General features: G+C 29.4%; 1 protein-coding gene across 5 annotated transcripts in view; it reads right to left on the bottom strand.

Annotated features, from left to right (window-relative positions):
• LOC140040622 (epidermal growth factor receptor-like) overlaps positions 1 to 25,876 on the bottom strand; it is a 102,483-nt gene that overhangs the window by 51,361 nt on the left and 25,246 nt on the right. Inside the window, exon 1 of one of the 5 annotated variants that reach the window (XM_072086689.1) lies at positions 2,475 to 3,006. The exons of the other annotated variants lie outside the window; for them this stretch is intronic. Coding sequence (XP_071942790.1) covers positions 2,475 to 2,553 — 79 coding nt within the window. The 5' untranslated portion in view covers positions 2,554 to 3,006. Of the gene's footprint in view, positions 1 to 2,474; positions 3,007 to 25,876 lie in introns of those variants that run through there. 5 annotated transcript variants of the gene reach the window in all.

Genomic DNA, 25,876 nt, shown 5'->3' with positions numbered 1-25,876 from the left:
TAATAATTCTTCTTTGAAAATATTTAAAAGAAATGTAGTTTCAGTTATTCCCAGATGGAATTACCTGCCTTATATCATTTTATATCTAACATGTTGAGGACATTCCTCCACAAAATGACTATAGTCAATACATTCATTTTAAGAAGCTATAGATATTTTTCAGTTTTAATCCTCGTGTAAAATATGTCATCCAACTTAAAATTAGCTTAAAACCTATATGCATATTATATTTCTTTAAATCCAGCTTTTCCACATGGTGTTTAGGTTGGTGTAATAAATAAATAATATATAACGAAGTTTGATAAAAATGAGAAATAACTAAGAACTAAAATTTAGAAATAATTATGGTTAAAATATCCTAAGTTATATGTTGAAGTTCATAGGGATTAAATGATAACATCACTAGCGTATCAATAATTTCCTTAGCTTCCTAGAACTGATTTTACTTTCTTGTCCTAATAACTTCTGTGTTGTTCTCTTCACCAACTTTTTGGGGTTATTGAATTGGGCGTGGTCTACTAAATAAGACATTTATCTACTAAATTATGTTTGCAAATTTGTTTGGATGTCATAAATTGTGATTTATTGATCTATATCCCCAGTAATTAAATACATTATTAGTAGTAACCCCCGCCCGGGAGGTAAGCCCCGACGAGTAGGAGGGTCGCTGCGGTGAGCGTTGAAGCGAATCAAACTGCGCATTTTGAATTTTAATTTCTAATCTAAAGTTACTCCGTCTTTAAAATCTGTAATAATAACACGTTTTTAGTCTGAGAAAACAATGTTAGTTAGGATCTAGACTGATCTTAAAAAGGAGAAAATTCAATGGATTTTTAATCTTCTTATAAAACTCTATTCATTATAAGATTATTAAACAGTTCAATGTAACTCCTATTAGTATTATTTCTATACACACAATTAATTCATAGGAAATTATATACGGTATGGACACGCATGTTCTTTAAATCTGCTATACCTAAGAACTTATATAAATACCACTAAAGTATAACAAACCTTTACATTTTATTAATCATAAAAGTGACACCATAGGCAAATATACTATGGTCTACTAACTGTTAAATAATCAATGATTTGCTAAACACGATATCTAATAAAATTTGGTTTATTTTCTTTTTTATAAAACCAATTTTATGATTGATTCGTTTTATTGGAGGATAAAGTTAGATAAATGTAAAAGCTATAAACTTTTGCAATTATACAAAATGATTGATCAGAGGAAATAGTAAATGACAAGTTAAGCTGTATATACTATTTTATGATCTTGCTACTCGCACAACATCTAACAGAGCGACCTGAAACATGCACTTTTCAAACTAAATTCCTGCACTAAATAATCCTTGATCAATCCTGTATTCTGAACTTTATATAATCCGTAATGATTTATCCTTTCAGAGTATATAAATTTATTAACTCATTATTACTAATTTATGTTTTTATATATTAAATATAATTTAAAACAAAGAAGTTCTGTTTTGGTTGTAAATGTTAGAAGCTTCTTGTCAAATTAAGAAGAATATATTTTGGAATTTAAAAGGGATTGAATATATTTAATACCGAGTGGACATATGATTAATAGAATGGAATCGCTTAGAATAACAACACAATGAAAACAAGACAGACTTGCCGTTGAAACTCGGTACTCTAACAATGATAATGGGCCTTAACACTTAATATAAAAGTAATTACTATGACGTTTAATTAATTATGAATTACACAAGTTCTTTGAACATGTACTGTATGTTTGAAATAAATAGGTCAGATGATCTTTTTATGTAAACGTGCGGAGGAATTTTATCATAAATACAACATTAAATGCATGGTTTATTTGTTATACAAACTTATAAATGTTGACAAATATATATCACATTCATAAAAATTAACTAAGGCCTACTGTATATGTTTTTAGATTCTAACAAATTTATTTTTTAAATGATTTTACTTAATATATCGTAAATTAACATTGCAGATATTCTAATAGGTGATTTAATTTTTTTTGTATGGTCATTTTTTTATTTATTAAAATAATTTTTCCTTTGGTAAATTTTTATATAATGTATACTATGTATCATACTTTTAGAAAATAAATAAACTGTCTAGAATCATTACATAGTAATAATCATCCTTAATATAATAATCAATGATGCAATATACCAACCTAAAAAAGTAGTAATCTTAACTGAAATATATATTTTCAAATATATAAACGCTAAAAAAGAGTGATCAATTTTAAATGGATAAAACACTATTTGCTAAACTAAATTTAGGGTTATATTAAAAAATAATATATTCAGGTTTATTCAGACAAGCTAAATATAAATCAGTATTTTTGTATAAAATAAAATAATAGGTAGGAAAGAATATATAACAAAATTGTGAAAATGCATAGTATTTACACCCCCTTCCACTGTCAACTAATACTGCTAAACACTTCATCCTAACATTAATAATCTTACTTTTATTTGCTCCATGACGTCTAGCAAAGCCATTCAGAAAGCACATTAATAATAGCATGTACAATAAAAAATCCTTCATTTGGCAAAATTATCTGAATAAAACTCTCAATAAAAAAATATATATATATATTCACAACTGGCAAAACTTTTATATCATGGTTGTAACATATAATCGACAACAATTCTAAATCCTGTGCAGCTGAGTCCGTGTTATAGACCACTATGCTATTAAGCTCATATCAACATAGAAATAATACTAGAGTATACTTGGTGAACTTCAACCTCTGGATCGCTCTATAGTTTTCTTAGCTTTAGCACGGCAATCAGATTGCAATCCCTTGTTACACCTACTCTGATTGTCATAGTGCGCAGGCACTCAAGCGTGTAATCCGTACTGTATACACCTGCCTGCTTACTCTATTGATCCTAAATAGGTACTCAACGTTTATTACCCCCAGGCTCCTAACTAACAGGGTCAATTAATTTTAAATATTATACCTAAAGATGTCCATAACATATATTAGGAATAAAATTGCTGATGGCTGTTATAGTTATAAAAGCATTAAAACCGAATAATTCTGTTTTAATGCAAACTAAAATTAATTCACTACATTAGCAACAAATTTCTTTTTTATAGAAAAATTAGCAAAGGTATTTCTTTTAGAATTTGAAATGAAAACAGGTACTGCGTTTGGATCAGGTTTCAAAGTAAAACTGAGAAACACAATATATATTTACCTTAGCCATAAGTATATAGTTTGTTCTTTAAAATAAAACTATTTTGGATGATATAAAACATAAACTTTCGATTTATTTGTTCCGGAAAGATAGATATATAGCAAAATAATTTAGACATTTTAATCTAATGTTTTTAAATAATTTGTTTAATGCTAAGGAAGAATGGATCTTTTTACAAATATCATTGATCAGAGAAATGCAAATTGTTCGAAAGTCCAATGATTATCATGTTGAATTGAACAATCTATGATAACTTTATTGACTTTATCAGGTTATGGACCCTATCCACAATAAAATGATTATAACACTTTATTACAGAATTTTCTACTTAAACTCAATCTAAATATCCTATGGGAATAATACTTACTTTAGGGTATACTTATTTCATGTTAAACATAAAGAATATATTAGTGATAACACAGCAAGGTTAAGGAAAGTCCCCAAGACAGGGGGTCATTTCTACGAAAATTTAATTATATATTTATACAAAAATATATCAAAAATCCTGGCAAACTCTATATAAAAAGTTGTTAAGAATCAATATGATTATTTTATAGCATGTATATTTTGTAAGAACGGTCAGGGTTTTTGTAGATGTAAACTTTTCTCATATTGTTTATTTACCTCGTATTGTCATCAGTAAAATGCCCAACCTTCTAGTCACAATGAAACCACCACCTTTATAAAACCTGAATGGAAAACAGCACTTTGCTTTAATACTTTGATTAATCTAAAAAAAAGCTTCTAAAATATACATACAAATTCCTGGACAAAAGAATTGTAGGTCGTTTAAACAAAAACTTTAAGTGTTTGGGTCAATCAACTGGATCATACCAATAAGTTCAGAACTGGTTTTCCAATTACTATTAAGATTTGAATAAATACATAAATAGATGATGTGATGATATATGTTTAAGTTTTGTGTATTTCATAAGTTTTTTTCTACTGATTCTGTGTTTTTATTTATTACTTTATTTATGTGTTAGATCCACTTGTGATTCTAGTGCCATGACTCTGGTAGTGCCGACAAAGAAAGAAGTAAAAAAAAATAAATGAATGATATAGATGGAGAATACTTTTAAGAAAAAGGGTGTTGTTTTGTTTTTACATATCCATCCACACTCCACATATAACTGTGCAATTACTACTACTTAAGGCTTTATTAACAAACTTTGTTAATCTACTATACTTACAGTATACATTTTCTCATTCTGTTTTGAATTTATCTAATATTAAAACTGATTTAGATATACAGTAGACCCTACTTAGGGAGTCAAAGATGTGTCCCTTAATAGGGATGTCCACTGAATAGGGCACCATAGTATATGTTGTTTATTTCACAGGGAATAGTGTCCTCCTAAACAGGGATGTCCACTGAATGGAGGTTGGCTGTAGTGTTAAAAAACATAATTGTTTATTTCACAGGAAAGTGTCCCCTTAATAGAGGCATCCTATAGAAAGGGCTGTCCCAAAGGAGGGGGTTCTACAATCTTATTATTCTTTAAAACTCCAATAATATAACATTACATTCATTGTAAATGATATATATGAGAAGAAGAAGAATGAAGACAAAATTCTTGAGGTATTTAAAAACAGTAGAATAGATGAGTTGATTAAGACAGCAACAAACATTGCCACAACTGTTATATAACCGCTATAATTTAAACTGATTGCAGCTCAGAAGCAGTAAGAATTTCTATTAATACTTACAACGTTTTAACAATTTATTCTAAAACCTTGCCTCTTGCTTTAATATTGTTTAATATATTGCTACACATTGATAGAATGTATTAACATTATTTTTACATTAAACATTGTTAACGAAGGTCAGAACATAAATGATGATATAAAAGCAATTATGCAATTTTTTCAGATATCTATTTTTAAATGAAATTATAATTTACGTTTATATTTTATTTGTTCAATCTCACAAATATTTATAAACTATTATATAATTGTATACTTAAAGTTATATAATTTTTGTTAATATTTTTGTTGATTATGCCTTTTTAATGTCGCATAATATACAAATGCAAAATGGCCTATTCAAAGTCTGATTTTATTAATCATTATTTTTCATTTTTTTGGGGGACAATGCATCTTTAAATAAATGATAATAATATATATATATATAATTATGATAAAGACCGAGATGGCCAATTGAAAGAAATTCAATTCAATTCAATGAAACTTTTATTATTAACTCATGCTGGGAAAGTTGTTTGTTTGTGTTACAAATATCAATAAAATGTGTTAAAATACACATAAAATTACAAAAGTACAATGATCATCAAACTGCCATATGTGAAAAAAAACTGTTTCTGTCATCTTCAAATGTCTCCGTTTACACACAATTTTACCAGTTAGCCATTAAGTTTATTATTATCCAGGTTAAACTAAACTTGAAATAAAAAACAATACAGTTAGTAGAAACAAACTGCACCTAGAGTTAAATTTAATTTTATTAACTAACAACTCCTACTTGAAATTATAATAACTAAAATTGTATATTTGGTTAAACACATCTATGTTAAAATCCAATAGAAGTAAGATATAGAGAAAACATATTTAATTGATATATAATTTGAACTTATAGTAGGTTTCTTAATTAAGATTTATTCTTTATATATTATTTAAGAGCATGTTTAGCATTGAAGAAAAAAACAATCAGAATATTTTGGATCTGCATTATATCAAGTATTCCACAGCCTTCTATTTTCACAATATATTAATAATTAATCTATCATTTTTTAATGGATGTTGTGTAGTGGGGATAAATGTTATTATGTTGCAAAAAAAAAAACCATTACACACAGGGTCATGATATTTTTGTTTAAAGTTAAAGAATCTCATAAAACCAGAATTTAGAAGGAGTAAGAAAAATAGGATGGGTTGGAGATGGGTGAAGTGGCATATGAAGTCCTCTTCTACACAAATATATCCCTAGCCCTTTTTCTTTTTTCTTTTCTACCTTTCAAAGTGCTCCTTTGTTGTTTTTTAAATGCTAGACTATTTCTCACTTTATGATCATGCAGTAGTGAAGTCAATTGTTTTATTTGTACATGCATTTCAGCTACGTAAATGTTTTACGCTGTTTTCCCATAGAAGCAATTTTTAAAAATTGCACAACATTTAGGCTTTTTTAATGCAAGAAAATTTATGTAAGAAAATTTTTTCATTTTATAATTTTGGAAACATCAAAAGCTAGTTACTAATCACAATAAACAGTGTCAACTGTTTACTTACGTCAACCACTGATCATTTGTGTAATTGATTTCCCTTGGTAAATTTTCATCACATCCAACAATGAGGTTATCCAAATATCTCCAGGCCAAAGGTGACAAAAATTAGTTAAGTCAATAAATTGATAAATCAATACGAGTAATTAACTAGTTCAATACAGTCAACTTTCCCAATAAGCGGACTCTAAAAACTGGAAACGCATCAAAAACCTTTCTTGAGGTCCAAACGCAAATTCATTTTTACCATTAAAAACACATTCGGAAAACAAACAAGTTTATTATACAGTAAAGTATCCCAATACTGGACACCCTCAGGCTGTTTTCTGGAAAAGTATGGTATTGCGATTGTGTATTTAATGGTTAAAAAGAATATTGGACCTTTTGGACTCCAAGAAAAGTGGGGGAGTTTTTTCGGTTTTCAGAGAGTCTGGTATTAGAAGAGTAGACTGTAACATATTTCCTATTAGCCCAAAGGTGTTCGGTATCGAGAGAGTTAACTACATTTATATCATAATTATTTATCAATTTTTGCTTATGGCATGACGTATTGATAACAACAATACACACTCACATTCTAGATTACAAGATATTTTGTGTTCGTTTACTCATAATTTTTTTTTTTTTTTTCAATTCAACTTTTATTTCAGACAATTGTCCATATGGTATAATACATTAATAATAATACACACAAACAATATATAAAGCTTTATTAACATTTACAATATACTAGTGCATGATATTGAGCCAATGTCTGAATATTAACCCAGTAAACCTACTGCAAGATTGGTAGAAACCTGGTTTCTGATCCATTATCTATTTTTACATTGTGTTTTATCAATGCAAATATTAGAACAGCTTTATCCAATACAAGAAATCCTTACACTCTACATTGGCCCTACTTATAACAGTTACTATATTAGTAGGAGAAAAAATATTCCCTCCCCCAATTTTTTTTATTACTAAAAATGCAATAAAATAATAGTAGTTAGTACTCCATTTAAATCTTGGTAGTTAAATTGTGTTTATCACTAAAAATGTAATATAAATTGATAACAAATTGAGACCTAGGGAGCCAAGGTTGACTAAATACAATAAGGTGGTGACCTGTTATTTGTACAATATATGCTATCATTTTGACTAGATAAAAACAGGGGATTATTTAAACACTATAGTTAGTATATGAAAAGATGTTTACGGTTAGAAATAAAAAAAGACTGTATGAATGGCAGTCACCACAGAATTGCCAAGCCTAACGTTGGACAAAAGAAGCGTTGAATCACACCAGAGCTGCTAGAGTAATTAATTTCTTTTCTTCTATATTTTTAACACTACCCTGGATTTTTAGATTATGAATCAAACTGTATTATGGTCTTAAAGTATAAATCATAAAAACCACTATACTACTATTACAGTTAAATTCAACAACAACTATTGTACATTGTTGTTATTCCTTTCTGGTGTACTTTTTTCTGTTATGTTACCCTACTATTCAATAAATGAGTGAATAATGAATGAATTGTATTGTGTCAATAACATTCAAATATTTTTGTATATGTAAAATATATTTGTTTTTATATGGAAAAGTTTAACATTTTCTGAGATGAACTTTAATTTAATTTAAATGATGATTTCTTCCGCTGTCCTTTACAAGTTCTTTAGCACTGGAAACATATCCAACTTGTTATATCAATATATGATTTCCTCTTGTGTCGGTCATTCAACTCTTTTCAGGATCACAGCTTAATTTCCACTTAATTCTTTCTTGTAACTGATGGTTAAAAAAATGACCTGATGGTATATGGCCAAGTTCATTGTCAGCAGCTTATCTATACTGTTGAACATTCAGAATGGGATGGTTAACAGTTTAGGCGGCCAATCAGGAAAAATATAGAAATACTTGAACACTTTTGTGGCAAAATAAGCTTCCTAATTATAAATAACACTACAGTAGGTTTAATATAGAGCAATACAGGTTATGAACCCATTTTGGTTGGAACACTTTACCATACACTAATAATCCACAGCAGTCTGTGCTTATTTACTGTACATAATCACTTTTTAAAACTAGACTGATGCAGGCTTTGAACCCATGCACTTTTAACACTTGACCACCAAGTCACACCATATTAAACATATATAATGTAAACTCTTAACAACAAGTAACAAAACAGGTAAACAGGTAAAAGAGTTCATTTTCTAGTTAATGAGTAATACGTATGGGACCTAGAATTGTTGAAAAGTTTAAAGTAATACGCGAAAAAGGTATGCAAAAACGTTTAAAACGTTCATTGTTAGAAATTTTATCAGTTACTACCAGCAGATTCTAAAAATACGTAAACATCTTAAAAATATGGTAACATAATAATTAATATAAAGAAGGAAATCACACCTGAGCAACAATAATTTGGAAAACAAGGTCTTCCGTTCCATCCTTTTGTTATCTAAAGCCAGTCTGAGCCTCTGTAAGTCATGCTCAAGACATTGTGGTATAGGGAAACCTACAAATTGCAATGGTTTACCCCTAATTGATGTCTCATGACTCTATTATAGTACGTAGGCTTTTTAATAGCTGCACTAAAGATTCCTCTTTCCAAAAGAGGATTAGAAGCCATGCTTGCTCAGCATCATCTCTGTTCTTGACTTTGCAGTATATTTGACATTTAATAACAGAACCTTTATTATTTGTAATTGTAAACAAATTTAACTGATTAACTATCGAATATGGATTAGTGCGATTCTATATTACAAGTTGCTAGGTAACATACAAACACAATTGAAATATTTGATCCTTAATTTAGTAATATGCTATGCCAAGGATTTGGGGATAAGGAATTTGTAACTAAACCGAAATGAATAACAACACACATTAAACTGGTGCAGGATGCTATATAGGTTCATTCAATGCTACTGTGGTACATATTCTAAATAGAATTCACTGCACATTTAAAATGTACTATAGTGTTTTATGCCTACCTATAATATTTGCTTGCCTTTAATTACAATTGGCACATACTTTGCAAACTCATGGAAAAAATCCCCAGGTCAGTACATATGATCCACCTGGGGAGGGCTATTTGATTGCAGGCAGGGTGCAATTACAATCATATGATCCAGGTTAACTAGGTGAAACAATCCCAGGTCAGTACACATATTTATTTAAAGGTATCATAACATATCAGATGATGTAGACTGTTATCATAAATGATTCAAAGTACCCTAATACAAAGATGCCTTTGTTGCCATAACAAGTTATCCCATTCTGTGTATGTACAGTATAAAGAACTGCAAGCCTACAATCCAAATTTCATATGCACATCTACATGCAAATTCACAGAAGCAAATACCTAAGTTACTAAAATTCGGAGTACAGAATACCGTCTGGCTCCAGTAACTAGACAGTGAAAGTGTACACGTGTACATACACAATATCAGAGCCTCACAAAAACTAGATAAACAGATACACACACGTGCCTGTATCCAGGGTAGGACCACACCAAATCCAGGTCAATATTATCCCACACAATTCTATCTGTTATCGCATAATAAAACGTTAAGTGGGGTGTACACTTCATAAAAAAAAGTATAATATAATGAATTCAAATCTTTAAAACTACTGTGAAGCCTTGGGCTAACCCAAATGCGGTGAATTTTTAAAAACAACAATTACTAAAAATAAGATAGTTCAATGTTCATGCATCCAGCATACAAAACCACTCATTTTCAGCGAGATAAATCAGACTATTATATGAAAAATATATTAAAATAATTCAAGCGTGTCAATAGTATTGTTTGGAGGTATCAATGGATAAAGATGGATAAAGATGAACAAGATATGTCCATGTCAATCAAGATGCAGTTAAATTTAAATCAAATTGTCTTGAAAAATAGGTTTTTAAGTTAATATTTTAGGTCCTGTTTCTGATGCGAATCAATTACCAGTTATTAACCATGTGAATAAATTAACTCCAATTTCTTGGGAGCAGAAACCGGATAAATTTTCAGTAACAGCATGAAAATAACGATTAAAAACACTCAATTGATTAGGTATTAGAATGCCATTTAACCAGTTATCGCTATGAAACTTTTAGCTGCAACGCAAAATAATGATTATTTGAATGAATAGTCTGGTCAAAATTGCCTGAATGTGTCACGCATGTAAACTTTACAGTTTTGTTTGATTTTTAAATGAAATTAACAGTATAGTTCCTACCTCTACTTTCTAAATACAACTGTTTTGCATATTTTGCTATTTCAGCAATATTTTGCAGGAAATGAACATTGTCATAATAAGACAAGAAATGTTTAAAAATGCCCCAAGTGCTCGTCTTGAATCAATGGAAAATATTCGTGAAAAGACTTTTGAAACATTAACAGCTTAAAAGTATGTCGCATTGAAAAGTTCAACGACAAAACAAAGAAACAGAATAGTATGGATGCCGTTGCAAACCTAATCATTATTATGTTCATTAGGCAAGCATTCACTTAAATTGTTATTAACTGGTTTAAAGTAATCTTATAATCATGGTGCAAGCTTTAATTCATTATGCATTATTCCTTAAAGACAAAAACCATAGGCTTACGCTAGAACCAACTAAAGCTCTGTCTACAATATCAAACAAGTTTGACAAAAAAACTGTGATGTGCCCAAATATGGTAGTGATATGCTTAAATATGGTAGTGATATGACATCATCATGTCCATATTTGGGCATCACATTTTTTGTCATATAAAGTTTGATAGTGTAGACAGAGCTTGAAAGTACTTAATAGTTGTTGATGTGGTGCTTCAACTACCTCACCCTAGTGGTTAATTGCCCATATGGCCTAGCCACACTAACTTTTAAATAACTCTTAAGTATATGGTAGATTATGGAAAAACAGCCTCGCCCTCTAAAGACGGTCATCATGTGACTGACCGTATTATTAAGTATAATTAGTTAATAATATTTTAATATCTCAGAATTTTGCAGATAATATCTAATATTAATACTATATTATATCATATTGTTATCAAAATGCTACTTAAGTAGTGGTAATTCTTTTGTTGCATATTCATTAATTTCTGAAATAGATACTTTTCTGTCTACAGACAGTTGAATGTTATAAGAATCTGAGTGATAAATAAACTCCTGAAAGCGTTTTTCACAAATTTCATTTTATATAACATGAAGCTAAGCATTCCTTTTGAGTTAATGCATTGTGTTTCGTTCAAGAGGAGGGTTGTATCAATTTGATCTCTGTTGCACATGGATATTGAGGACTTTTTCTAAAGCTGCCATTCAATGAGACTTGCACATGCAACAAAACAACTATAAACACATTTTTAGTATTACATATTTTATATCCTCTTTTACATATATAAACCTATAGCTAGGAAGGTTTGGAAGGTTAGAATGAATCCAATTTTTCCCATTGTGCCCAATTTCAAGGTAGACACCAGCAACATGAGTGATGGTCTGTCCCATGACAAATGTTGTCTCTTTTGGGAAAAAAAGGAAAAATCCAGCTTGTCAAACTAGTTGGTTTACCAACAATTTCACTGCCTAATTCCCCTGGTGGCCCTCTATGATCTGTATCCTCCAATCTTTCATAAGAGAAAACATGCACACTAACACATTATGAAACATAATAAGAAGCAGCATAGTTTCAGAGAGAATAATTTATTCCAATATCTTAATTAAATAATCACATGAAAGGTAGTTTGTACAGAAGTAGTAGTAAGTTACAGATAAAATGTACATTTATAATATATCATTTATTAAACTATTTCTTGTGAATATCATTGAGATATGAAGGATGATACAAGGCTGATAACAAAATATACGCTTTAATAATAATTTGTTGTATATAATTAAAATTACAAAATATGGCATTCTATATTAGTCACAGACCTACATATGAAGTATGGGCCTAATATATTAAACCACTTACACATTACTAAAAGAATTTGAACTGAAAATCAACCTCATATAAACGCCTGTAGCGTATCTTCACCAACGGTTTTCATAATTAAAACTTGATACTAATGGTAACCATACTATTTGTGAACAAATTGCCCTCGTTTCATGAACGAGTGTTAAATGTACTTATGTATGCCGAAACTAATATAGAAATATTCAAAGGCATTACTTCAGAAAAACATATTTTATAATACTGACATATTATTAATATAGATAACTATGAAATATAACGCTTTTTTATAAACTTATTCTGTGAGAAAAAGTCTGTTAAGTACCAATTCAGGGGTGATAAGATAATTGTTAATTTACTTTAAGTTATTTTTTTATAATCATACTTTTTTTTTTGTCTTGTGTGGGTTCGTCCCACTTTTATTATAGTTCTCTGTTATAAATATAATAATATATGTATATATGCACATTTATATATTTCTCGTATTTATAAGGTTGCTAAAAAAATACATATCTTTGAAACAGTATATACATAAGCTAAGATTATTTTGATGTTAAAAAGAAACCTCATTTACATTTTTTAAATACAATTAGTTAAAATATATAGATGGCAATAAAATGAAAAAATTGATTAAAAAAAACATACTTTATGAAAAAGTGGTTATTGTTGTTTTATTTTGTTTGTGTCCATGTCTGGGTAGAGAGGCTATAAACTCAGGGGAGGAACATAATCATGCTTCTTCTTGTGTATCAATAAAAAAGCAAACACGCTGGATATTAGGAAGTTCTTTAACTGTCAAACTATTATCTCAAATCTAATCATCTCATTATTATACGTAGGAAAAGAAAATCAATCAAATACTTCCTCTATTCACTTCTAGTGACCTTTAATATAGGTAATTAATTAAAATAGTTGGTTATATAAGTTGTTATTTCACCTACAATTTCTTAATATAGCAAAGATAGTATAAAACTGATATTCTCGATTTATCTTTATTGATGATAATTGTATAATGGTGAATCCCCTTTGTTTTCAGTGTTTGTCATTGTGAAATATCAGGAAATAAAAGAGAGCTTTACAGTAGATAACAAATACATAATTGCAAAACTGAATTAAATAGAATGAAACAAAACAACTTTATCTTCAGGTATTTTTCAAAGCAAGGACTGCAAAATTGTTTTATTATAGATATAGTGCCCTCTATCTTGAAATTGTTGTATAATAGGGGTGGACTTGGAACAGAATGTATTGGTGATTGCATTACATGCTTTGTTTGGTTTCACCACCAATAACTCAAAAATTCATTCATTTAATCTTTTATTTTGTAATCTCTGGTCCACAGAAAATTAATTACATTTAGATAAAAAAAAATGAGTGACTTAAGTGCAATAAGATTCACACTCATCTCAGGATGCTATTTCACCTGGAGAGCATCTTTGACTCATACAAGACATTGTCTACTATCGTTGAGACTAATACATATCATTTGAATTAAGTCTACCCATCAGGCTATATATTGATTTTCTTTAAAATTCATAAAAAGAAGGAAGTTTACATTCATAAACATGAGGCTGACACTACAATGTCAAGGCCTTTGCAACAACATTCTTAACCCATTATTACTATAAGGTTGCCTATATACAGGCTATTACAGTTTTTTTCAAATTCCAAATGTCCATTTTAAATCAAAAAAGTTGTCTAAATAAGTTCTTGAACTTATATATAATATATTATAATTTTATTTTTAAAGATTTCGTGAATTTAATTATGTAAAAGCTTATATCAAATAGAATCACTTTAAGTCAAATCACATGATGATCATCTAATCAGGTGACTGAGCAACCAACACTAAACAAATCATCTGACCAACAAACCAATTAAGCTTGGTTGATATTTACTTAACAACCAATCAACAACAAGCAACATCTTCATCAACCAATCAATAGAGCAAATGACCAAGGCACTAAACAACCAACCAATAGAAACAACCTAATTCCTACTTCACTGATCTCGGTGATAAAAGTTTTCATAAAATAGAGGGCGGTACACTATTTATACTACATTTCAGGATTATAACTGAGGTTGACTAATACCATGGAGGTATCTAATACTAAGTCAAGGTAACTAACAGTAAGCTACGTATTGTATCAGTACTTAAACAAATTCCAGATAATCACACCAGCTTTTAACTTTTAAAACCCTTTATAATTCCATTTAAACAAAAAAAAGTCTACAAAGCAAAAGGATGTGATTTTCTATTCATGCCTGAGAAGGTAATAATCGTCCCGTTTTTCTTGCTATGAAGGACAGGCTGGCTAGTCATTAAGCCATCAATTAATTTCAACAATGATCAAAAAGATCCTATGCTTTATGCAAGATGAATATATATTGATATAAACTTACGTGACTGTTTGATATCTACATGTGGGCAGGGTTATTAGCATAATTAGTAGTGTATAAGATATCTTGTGTAATCACTGTATAACGGACATGCCATAAAGCCCTCTAATTTTGCGATCTAAATCTCCATAATATTTTGAGTATAATTTTATTTTTATTCAATTTGATAAAGAAAATATATCCTTTATTTTTATTTTAAAATTATAAAAAAACAAACAGTTAGTAGTTACAAAACTAATTATAATATTAATAATAAATTTGGACTTCCTCTATGTACTTCAAATTAAAAGCAACAAGTTTTGAATTAAAAATAAAACAGATATATAGAAAATCAGAAGAAAAGAAGGTAGTGAGTCACAAAAAATATAAATATTATTAATACAGTTTGTCAGTTATTATGGTAATTAATTCACGTTAATAATCTCTTCAAATGAATAAGCTTGTATGATGGTTTGTTAATAGCTTTAATAACTCCTTTATTTATTTATAATAATAATAATAATGAACTAATTCTTTCTTTAATAATTTAAATAATACAAATATCCCAAGAATTATAAACAACACATCACAGAGAAGTTAAAAGTTATACAGTATTAATGATATTACGTATATTTTATTTACACTACAGTGTTTGAATCATAATTATATGAGTCACTAATCACTAGAAAGTATGCTCTAATAAAGTTTTAAACAAACTTTGTGAAGATTTATGACGACTAAAATCATGATAGAGCTTTAATACTTTCTGTTTGTGTAAGTGTGCACTACTTGGTAATAGTGGTTTTTTCTTTATCTAATTTATACACAGACTTAATCCATGCAAACACTGGTTTACAATAGATTACAATAAACTTTTCTGATTGTATTATGATTTTACCACTCACATGGTCAACGAACTCAATAATTGCGTGACATCATCAATATTTTCATTGAAGTAAAAAAAACAGTTATAAGCATAAGTATTTTTTAAATAGACTATTAGATATGATTATATTCTTTTTATTATTTTGGTATATAACATTATGCTGCCAAATAATGTTGTATTTGACAGAAGATATGGATTTTTATAACCTAATGTGTATATACTTTTTAATGTAATAATTTATAATGTTTGTATTTGATTGTGTAGTAAGATAAGTCCATATTTATTTTTTGTTGTTGTTGTACATCTCTTGAGAATTGTGCCTCTGTTATAAAAGAGAAACAATAAAGTTATTATTATTATTATCATTATTATGGATGGGAGTTCCAGAATTTTCCATGAGTGTGCCACAGGTAGACAGACATCAGTGATAACTAGGTTCTTGTTGTATAGGAATACAGCCACATAAATGGTTATTCATCATAAATGAAAGACTATTTTTCAAATAACAAAAACCAAAAGTGATGTCTGTAGCGCATGAGGGCTGGTTACCTGGATAAAATTACAATAGTCTTTTGTTTCTACCACAAATAAAGTTTTACCAACCACACCCACAAATGATAAGATCCAATATATCACTGTATACCATCAGGGAAAGACAGTGATTATACTCGTAGTACTCACAAAATAGATTTTTAGAAAGTTTTATTCCTTATATGATCAAGAAATTTCTTAAGGGGCCTATGAAATTTGGTGGGGATTATGCTTACATCGTAGTGTATGGATTTACCAGTCTTGTGTCGGAATTTTACCTAGATTAAGGGTGGGATTAAATCCGAGCATGGGATTATATATGGTACCTTTTTATTTGTTTACAAAATTATCCATGGTACTATAGTGGTTGAGACAATGAGTGTTAATATTTAGTCTATTTAATAAACTCTCTAACAACTTATAATAAGATGGCGACTCCCATCACAGCGACTCGCCTTTCATCATTGAGGGGGCTATCCACTTAAAGTATACAAATACTACAGTTACCTAAAGTGACCGAACAGTTTACACAATACCCACTGGTAGTGTGATAACTCTGAAAGAGAAGTTTTATGTAACCACCATCATGTTTAATCAGCAAATGTTTTACAACAAGCAAACATCATAATAATGCCTAACACAAACGTATATTCTCAAATATTACACATATAAATTTTTTTTCTGGTACCAAAGCGAAAGTGTGGGGAAAAGTACAACAAACGATATGCTACAAAGATTAAGTTATTTACAACACTATGTAATAAATTCTTTTCTAATTAATTAAATTAAACAATGCAACTTTCTGGTACCAGAAAGGAAACAAATTTTAAATAAATGAAATAAAACAAATGATTATTAAATTTTACATTTTGGGAAGACGCTAAATAAGAGCTTTTCCAACTTTCGTAAGTCCTTGATTGTTCATATTATAATAAATATTAATATTTTTTTTTAAAAAACAGTGTAATTTTAATTTTCAATAGAATAAATGATAAATAGATAAATAGATAAGGTTCTCAATGAAACTATATGCAAAGAAGTAGATATACAATGTAGCAAATTTCCAAAGAATCCTGAACATGGAAAAGTGAGTCACTTTCTCATCAACACAAAAATACTGAAACATTGCTACAAAATGTTTTTCTTCGTAATATATTTATAATTTACAATATGTCAATTATCCCCCGAGTAATGTTTCACGTTCGATTATATTTCAGAGTCTCACGGATCACGAACACAGCCCATTATTACGGTGACGTCAACATAATTACATTTAGTACGCAAAGACATCATTTGTTGCTTTTATAAACTAAACACCCACTATATTTCTGACATGCCATTAACAATTGGTTAGGAGTATTTTAATGAAATCTCAAAATTAAGTAGAAAATTTAGATTTTACAAATGCCAAATGTTAACACAACTTACTTGTAGCTATATTGAAATTGTAGAAGAAAACTCATTTTTAATTGTAAAAATAGTAAAAAACTGTAGAACACCTATTAAGGGGCAACTTCAGGACCTAACAAAGTGTCATTTTAAGACGGGTGTATTCCACTGAATAAAGGATATCCCCATAAAAGGGATATCCCCTAAATAGGGATTCCCCTGTATAAGGGTTGGGTATATTGCACCTTGATCGTTTCGCAGGAAAGTGTCCTCTAAACCTCTGTCTACATTATTAAACTTTATGACAAAAACATGTGATGTGCCCATATATGGACATGATGATGTCATACCACTACCATATTTGGGCACATCACACTTTTTTTGTCAAACTAGTTTGATAGTGTAGACAAAGGTTTAGTTTAAATAAATTGTTAGAATTTCATTTCATTTTTTCATTTCATTTATTTCAATAAATATAAATATAAATATAATAAATATATTTTTGTTTATAAATGACCACATTTCTGGTAAATCGTTGCTCCGAAAAAACTGGATCTTTATCGTTTTTGTTTATTAATTATCCAGTATGCGGATAACTCCTTGTTTTTATTGTATTTGAGATCCTACCACTGGACACCCACAGAATTGTCATTTTTACAGTAATTTGCCTTTGGATATATATTGTATAGGAAATAGTATTGTACTTTATTAGACACAAGTCATGTTTGATGTGGTGCTTATTCAATCAATTATTGAGGATTCAGAGTTCCAATCCATTTCAAAAAAACCTTTTAGTAATAATTATAATTATGAGTATTAATAATAATAATTGTAATAAAAATTCAATTTAGTTCTGCATCACTAGCTGTAGGTGTTCTTTAGTAGATAGTATTTATAATAATTTCAATGAAATAAATACTACACATAATCCTTTAATGAACATAACTGGATTTAACTTAATATCAAATATGGAAATGAATATTTTAAAACATTATTCTCATGGGATAGAAATCATTGTACGTGACAATTTGATATTCTATTTTAAAATTATTAATTTAACAGAAATGATTTCTCTGAACTGCTATTTATTTTTCTATAATAACCGTTGACTTTATTCTCCAGCACTACTATAATTAATACAGGTCTGCTTTTATTTATAGACCACAGTACTGTGCAACACTGTTGAGCTATCATTATATAGCTAAAATTATTTGAAATATAGAATAATCCTACAAAATAATAATTAAACTTGAGTATTAAGTGAACTAAGTAATAAGACTTACTGTCTTGTTGATATAATGGAATTTGTTATTGTTAATAATCAGAAATTATGATAATATGATATTAAATCAAAACATCTATATATACCATCCTCTTTACACACGGGTATAGTAATTGCAATGTATGAGAATAAACAACAAATGACTATCTATCCATACGTCTAGATGTATGTGGTATACACCCTTTTTGAGAACATGCACATTAATATGGACCTGTTTAACTATCATGAAACCATTGTGGTTCAATGGTTATGTTCAAATGTTATGGTTCAATTCATGTTGGGTGCTGCCAAACCTATTTATGGAATAGTATATGGAATTATATACAATTGTATAACATTTTACTAATAAATTAGACCAAAAGAAGTAAATGATGCCCAAAATTAAAATATTAAATATTATATTATAAATATATACTGTACTTGATTGAATTTTATTCAAACCACAATTTAAAGCAATATTCTACTGGACAAAATCATTTTTAGATAAATGTTTTTAACAACAGATGTTTACAGCGTTTGAAACAGTGTTGAGTGGTAATGAGTGTTTAATAACAGACAGCAATAATATTTAAAAGGTAAAGGCATTCGTGAACTAAAAGCATTACAAATCAGAGCCATTGGGATGCAAGCTATCATGATACACATAGACTCTGCAGTATTCCCTATTGTAGAGATGCCATGTCCCTCAAGAGTTTTTTAAATCACTGTTAATGGACTTTGTAGAATTTACTAATACATTGTCTTCAGGGATTTAAAAATCTATGTTATATTTCAAAAACTGAACAAGAGGCTCAAAATCTTTTGTTTTCTGAATCACACAAATCTTACCACATCCCTGTTTTTCAGTAGGTTTTATTTGTAGAAAAAGTTAAAACCTAAAGTAAAGTCTACATCCTGACCTCGTCATTGAAAAGTAACCAATTTGTAATAGCGTGGTGAAGAATTCATCAAGTAGTTTATTTGATTGTGTTAGCTAAATTGGTAATTAATTGATTGAATTTGAATAAAACAAAGATTTATCAATATTGAGTGGTCCAAATAAAACAACCTGAGCATTAATAAAAAGCCCAAAGGGAGACTCATTACTCATTCATGATTGATTTCTTCTGTTACTATGATATATAGAACATGGTCTCATTTCAGTGATTGAAAAGAAAGTACTGTAATTGCAACAAAAATGTTTGATGTACATAATAAAAATAAGCATCTCAATAGGAGTCAATGTATAGTACAAGGGAAGTTTACTGTTCCCTGGATAGTACCATATTAGTGAAATACAATGGCACAACGTAGATGTCTGAGGCCCCTGGTTTTAAGGACCCTCCAATGCTGGAGGCTGTTTCCTTTATGTTTGGGGCCCTGTAATGTCTGAGGTGCCTAGGTTTTGCTAGTGGGCGCGTATAGCCGTTACTCCACCGGTTAAATAGCATATTGAAGTACTGTACCTAGTTTCATTCTTGCCTCTTTTTCCCTCACAATTACTCAGCCATTACTATATTTTTAAAACTATATAATATATATTTATGAGTTAAAAGACGAAAAACGTTGAATAGAAGGCTTTAAACATATAAAATATTATCCTCCTTTAATTAATACAAAACATTCATTTTTATGCACAAATTGTCCTATTCCTGTTCCTATCATGCTATATTCTGGCCTACAATTCATTTTTTTTAAAGCTGTCCACGAAATGATATATGTTGTTGTCATATCATCAAATTAAATGTTTAAGAAATGACCAAAAAAAATGAAAATAGTACATTTCAAGCCAATAGTACAATTAGTTGTGGGCTACAAAAAGTATTAAATTAAATTCATTCAATGTAATCTTCTTATTTATATTCTTCAATATAAATTTCAGTTAGCATGCAAAAGATAAGATAACGATAAATAATAAAGTAAAGGTGTCGTAATTCCCATATCTATATTAATACTCAAGATTATAAGTTTAAACCGAGTATGTTCTTAGTAATAAATTACTAAGTAAACGACACTAAATTTAACAGTGAAAAGGTATATCAAACATTTTGATTCGGTTCTCCTGACACATTTTATTATAAATTGATAGTCACGTAAATTTTGACCTTGACAACGCTCTCAGCAACGTCTAATACCAATAAACAACATAATGAGATTTGACGTCTTCAAATAATATATAGATACTTGTCTGTAATATCCTGAATGCTAGCAAACACATTGACAAATTTAATTACTGGTTTTTTTTTCAAATTTTTGTTATTAATACAACATCATAAAATAAGACTGGAAAAAACCTTGAAATATATAATGAAATGAAAATATTTCCACAATACTTTTACACACAATAAGACTGTGAATACAGGATTTTGAAAGAAAAGGACATGGACTGAGGGAGGTTCTTTTCAAGGGCCTAAAATAGGACCTAAAATGTAAAAATGCTGACTTGAACTTAATGTTCTATAAAAAATATAGGGTGGTGGACTTCCCTCTTAGATTCACCTGTTGTGGTAGATTGGCATAGTACTAAATGAATCTACAGTACTAGATAAGGTGCTACAAATATGAATATGTATTTATTATTATTGCTTTAAGGTTTTCATGCTGAAAATCAATATAATTAATGATATATAAATTAAAGAGAAAACATTAGACAGATATCCAATTAATCAGCAATCAAGAAAAACACTTCTGCTGGTCTTTGAAATAAAAGCAGATAATGTTGGTACAGATTTTCCATTTGTCTATTTATAACAAAGTACTATTTTAAAGAGTTACGCTGGATATATCTTAAATGACTAAGGCTCCACATTAGCTGTGCAGCAATTATGTTCAATCATAGTTAAAAATCAATAATACATTAATATACATAAAGCAGCATGACTTAATAATGTTCTCCAACAATCAATGATAATAGACATTTCACAGTTCGAAAAGTCTGGAAGATGAATTATAACAAGCAACTATTAGTTTCAATAACAAACCGACAAAACATATGGATTGCATGCCAAATTTAGTTTCAGTGAACACCAAGAATGTAGTTTGTATACTGAGATGTACTATTTGATCTGGTTAATTAAACATGCTCTATTAATTAAAGCCACATTGGACAGATTGATAGTTTTAAATATTAAGGTGTCTACTAAGTTATACATCATTGGAAACTATTTTAAATAGAAGTCTTTGGTCAATTCCTTAATTACACAGAAAAAAAAATTTGTATCAATGGAAATTATTAACAAAAACTGGAACAAATTATGGGAAATATCTCACTTTTCAACTCATATTAATATACCCTACCTGTGTTGCAATTACAATACATTATAATTACATTTATTTTATACTTTTTATTCCATAATACTCTACAGCCTAATAAATATCACTTTTCTGTTTGCGTTGAAATATGCTTTTTATATCATACAGACAAAAGAGTGAAACATATTCAGTCCATGTCTGCATGATGTGAAGAGTACCTTTATTGACATGTCTATAGTGGTTAAAGACAGCTAACCTTTAAAACAGTGAAACATAAAAGCAATATCTAGATAAAAATTGATTTTTATACAATTAATTGCATGGATTAATGTCATTAATTAGGAATTTATTTTGACTTTTTAATATATCGCAGGTGCAACTAAAATTATGTACACCCATTTACAAGATGTACTGTAACTCAAGCTGTGAAACCGACTCCATAAAATGAACATTTTTATCAATCATCTTGTAATACACTAGTTTTAATTACAATATGTCAAATGAAGAAATTAATATTGATGATTACTTTAATAATAACTGACAGAAGATGTATGTATATAGTAAAATGACTGTGAACCAACAAAATATGATTTTTTTTTTCTATATGGTTGTTGTTATAAATTGATTTATTAAGTGGTCTTGGAGGCAGTTGTGGATCAAGGATTTTGAAATAAGGGGGGCCTATGACCTAAAAATGGCAAATTTTAGGTGCCAAATTTAACCTCTTCAATGCATGTTCATGTAAATTACTTCTTAAATCTGTAATATCTTTTAACACAAAAAATACAATGTAATATTTTGAAGTACAAGATGTATTCTTCCATATATTTCGCAATTCCAATGAAAAAAACTAATTATATTTTAATGAATATTTATTACGATTTACATTACAATCAGTGATTTCATTTTATTTGATTTATTTCAACACGTCAGACAGGAAAGAATATTATCATGAGTTATGGGATACCTGTTTCTTTTTATGGATATTAAAAAATGTTTTTGTAATATCCAAGATGCATCTCCATTAAAAAGATTACTATCCTCGTATATACGTCACTCAACTCCACGGATCTCTCAGTCTCTAATGAGATTTTCCATTAAAACTATATAAATAATCATACAATTAAGTAAAATAGATTAATCGTTGTCCTATCAATCATGTTGGGAATATAGTGTGACGGTAGTTTAATGCAATTACAAGCGACTGTCGGTACAGACATTCTCAAAGAAAAGATATGAAAAAATTATAGGAGGTGGCTCTAATGACAGAAGGGATGGATGTCTTCGATATCATAAAATGTCAATAATAATCTAGCGCTCAATTTACTAAATATAACATAAAATCTTACAAGAAATGCTCAATGCACTAATAACTGATTCAAACATACAGCATAGCTTGCACAATGTATAATTGTTGCATGGATATCTCCCGGGATAATCTTACAGAGTTACAACGCTTTCACACGTTAATGAAAATGTAATCGCTGTATAAAGGAATCAGTATAAAGGAATCAGTAGAAAGTCTGTATGCTGCATAGTTACCGCTGTGTTACATCAATGTAACATGAAATCACTTTCACATTTGCATACCAAGGTAACAATTTGTTCTAGTATTTTTTTTTTTATATTTAAAAAAATATGAATATGTAATTATATTTAAGTTTTATTTTTAATTCAGCTTTTAAATGTCAATCTTTTTTTTTAAATTTAAAAATAATCAAAGCGTAATTAGAACATAATAAAACAACTTTCAATCTACTTTTGAGATATAACTTGTCATTCTGTGCAATCTAGCCGTCATCAAACACTGTGTGTTAGATATCTGTCTTCTAATTCTTATTGAACCAAATCAAATAAGCAGGTTGACTGGAATTTCAAAAGTACATTGAATGTATAGTTATTTCAGTTGCTCTACTTTCAATTGTATCACATCTAACCATGTACTGTATGTAAAGCCATCATTTCTTTTATGACAATTTAAATTTTGTAAATTAAAGTATGTCACAGTAAGCTAGAGTTATACAAATACATGGATATGCAATACCATACAAATATTATTTATTTAGAATAATTAGGTACCGTTGCTATTCAAATGTTGAACTACCAGGTATGTATTCAATTTTTCCTCCCAAATTTTTCCTTACAGCTTCCTCCTTACAATTTCTTCCTCCCTCTTCACAACTTCCCTCTTCCTAACTTCCTCCTCCCAACTTCCTCTACCAAACTTTATCCTCACAACTTCGTCCTCCCTCCTCCCCCAATTTTCTCCTCACAACAGCCTCCTTTCTCCTCCCCACTCCCTCTTCACAACTTCCTTCTCCCAACTCCCTCTTCACAACTTCCTTCTCCCAACTCCCTCTTCACAACTTCCTTCTCCCAACTCCCTCTTCCCAATGTCCTCCTCCTAACTCATTTTTTTGTTTTATCAACAGCATTGGATGTCTAATACTCTGTATTATTCCAGCTTCATCAAAAGTGGAGCTGTGGCTTGGTGGTTATGATGCTTGGCTACCAATCTAAGGGTCCTGGGTTCAAGTCCTGTCATATGTCAGGGTTTTTTTCTCATGACTCCACTCCCAAAGACTTAATAATAAGTGTTTGTTTATGTAGAGCATCTTGTGTATATGTTTGTCTTGTGAAATTTTAAATAGTTTATCCATCCTGTAATTGGCGGGTTACTCGCTGTTGGATGAGTATGAAATAAAATCGTTAAGAACCAATTGCAACAAACAACAAAGCTTGAAGTGATGGTATCTATTTATAACTTCTGACATTAACATATATTAAAATGAAGCTAGCACATGAATAATACATTTAGAATACCAGACAAAAAACATCCTTCAAGAAACACATTTCTCTGAATAATTTACAGGATACATAATAAAATTAATATATATAATGGCCATTGTTATGAATATCAATAACATTTTATCATCACGTTTCTCAAATTTCTCGATTAGACTCTATAAATAGTTAAATGCTGTTGATCATAAATTATAATAATTCTTCTCTATCTCCTCCTAAAGCATGGGGCAAATACTCCCTATGTTCTGGGGTTTTGAATGCGACACCATAAAGCCATGACACATTTGTTTTTTAGACCAATCTCTTTTAAACGGCCGGATGTTGCTTAGCAATATTTTTGTCACACATTTACAGGTCAAAGATACCAGTCCAAAGGACAGGTAACAGCAAGTACAATTTATTTGTCTGAATGCTTATTTCAGTAATTGGTTATCCGCAACGAAGTTGCAGGATAACCTCTTGTGATTGTACGAAATCATCATCTTTTTTGTCATCTTCTTTCTTTCTGTATGATTTTTGTGTAACGCTTTTCTCTAAAACTTGCAAACATAACATTTTGTTAACTATGTTAACATTTTGACATTCACGTAACGTCGTCAAGCGAAGCTTTTTATGATGTTTACAATTGCGCAACGCGACGTACGCGCGATTTAACGATTTTCTCGTATTTAACATATGTCGAAAACCAAATAACATTTTTAAGTGAAACTTTGCAAAAGTTTAATTTATATCATGCGCTAACTGTCTGTTGAAAAAAAATTGCGTGTTTTACACAAAGTTACGCGCGCACGCGCATTTAAAATTTCAAAATGCGCAAAATTATTTTCTAATCAACTTTCTACGCGTTTCATGTCGTTTTAAGCATGTAAAAAATTCCCACGCGTGCGCACATTTTTACGTGTGCGGTGCGCACGTAGCATTGAAAACGTATTTTTTTCGCGTGATTTATGTTTTTCCAGCTTTTTCTAGTAATTTTACCAAATTTTAAACAATTTCGACTTAAAGATACG

The sequence above is a fragment of the Antedon mediterranea genome, chromosome 2 (assembly GCF_964355755.1).
Source record: "Antedon mediterranea chromosome 2, ecAntMedi1.1, whole genome shotgun sequence".
Lineage (NCBI taxonomy): Eukaryota > Metazoa > Echinodermata > Crinoidea > Comatulida > Antedonidae > Antedon > Antedon mediterranea.
The sequence above is the reverse complement of the archived record's forward strand: the minus strand, read 5'-3'. Positions and strand labels throughout refer to the sequence as shown.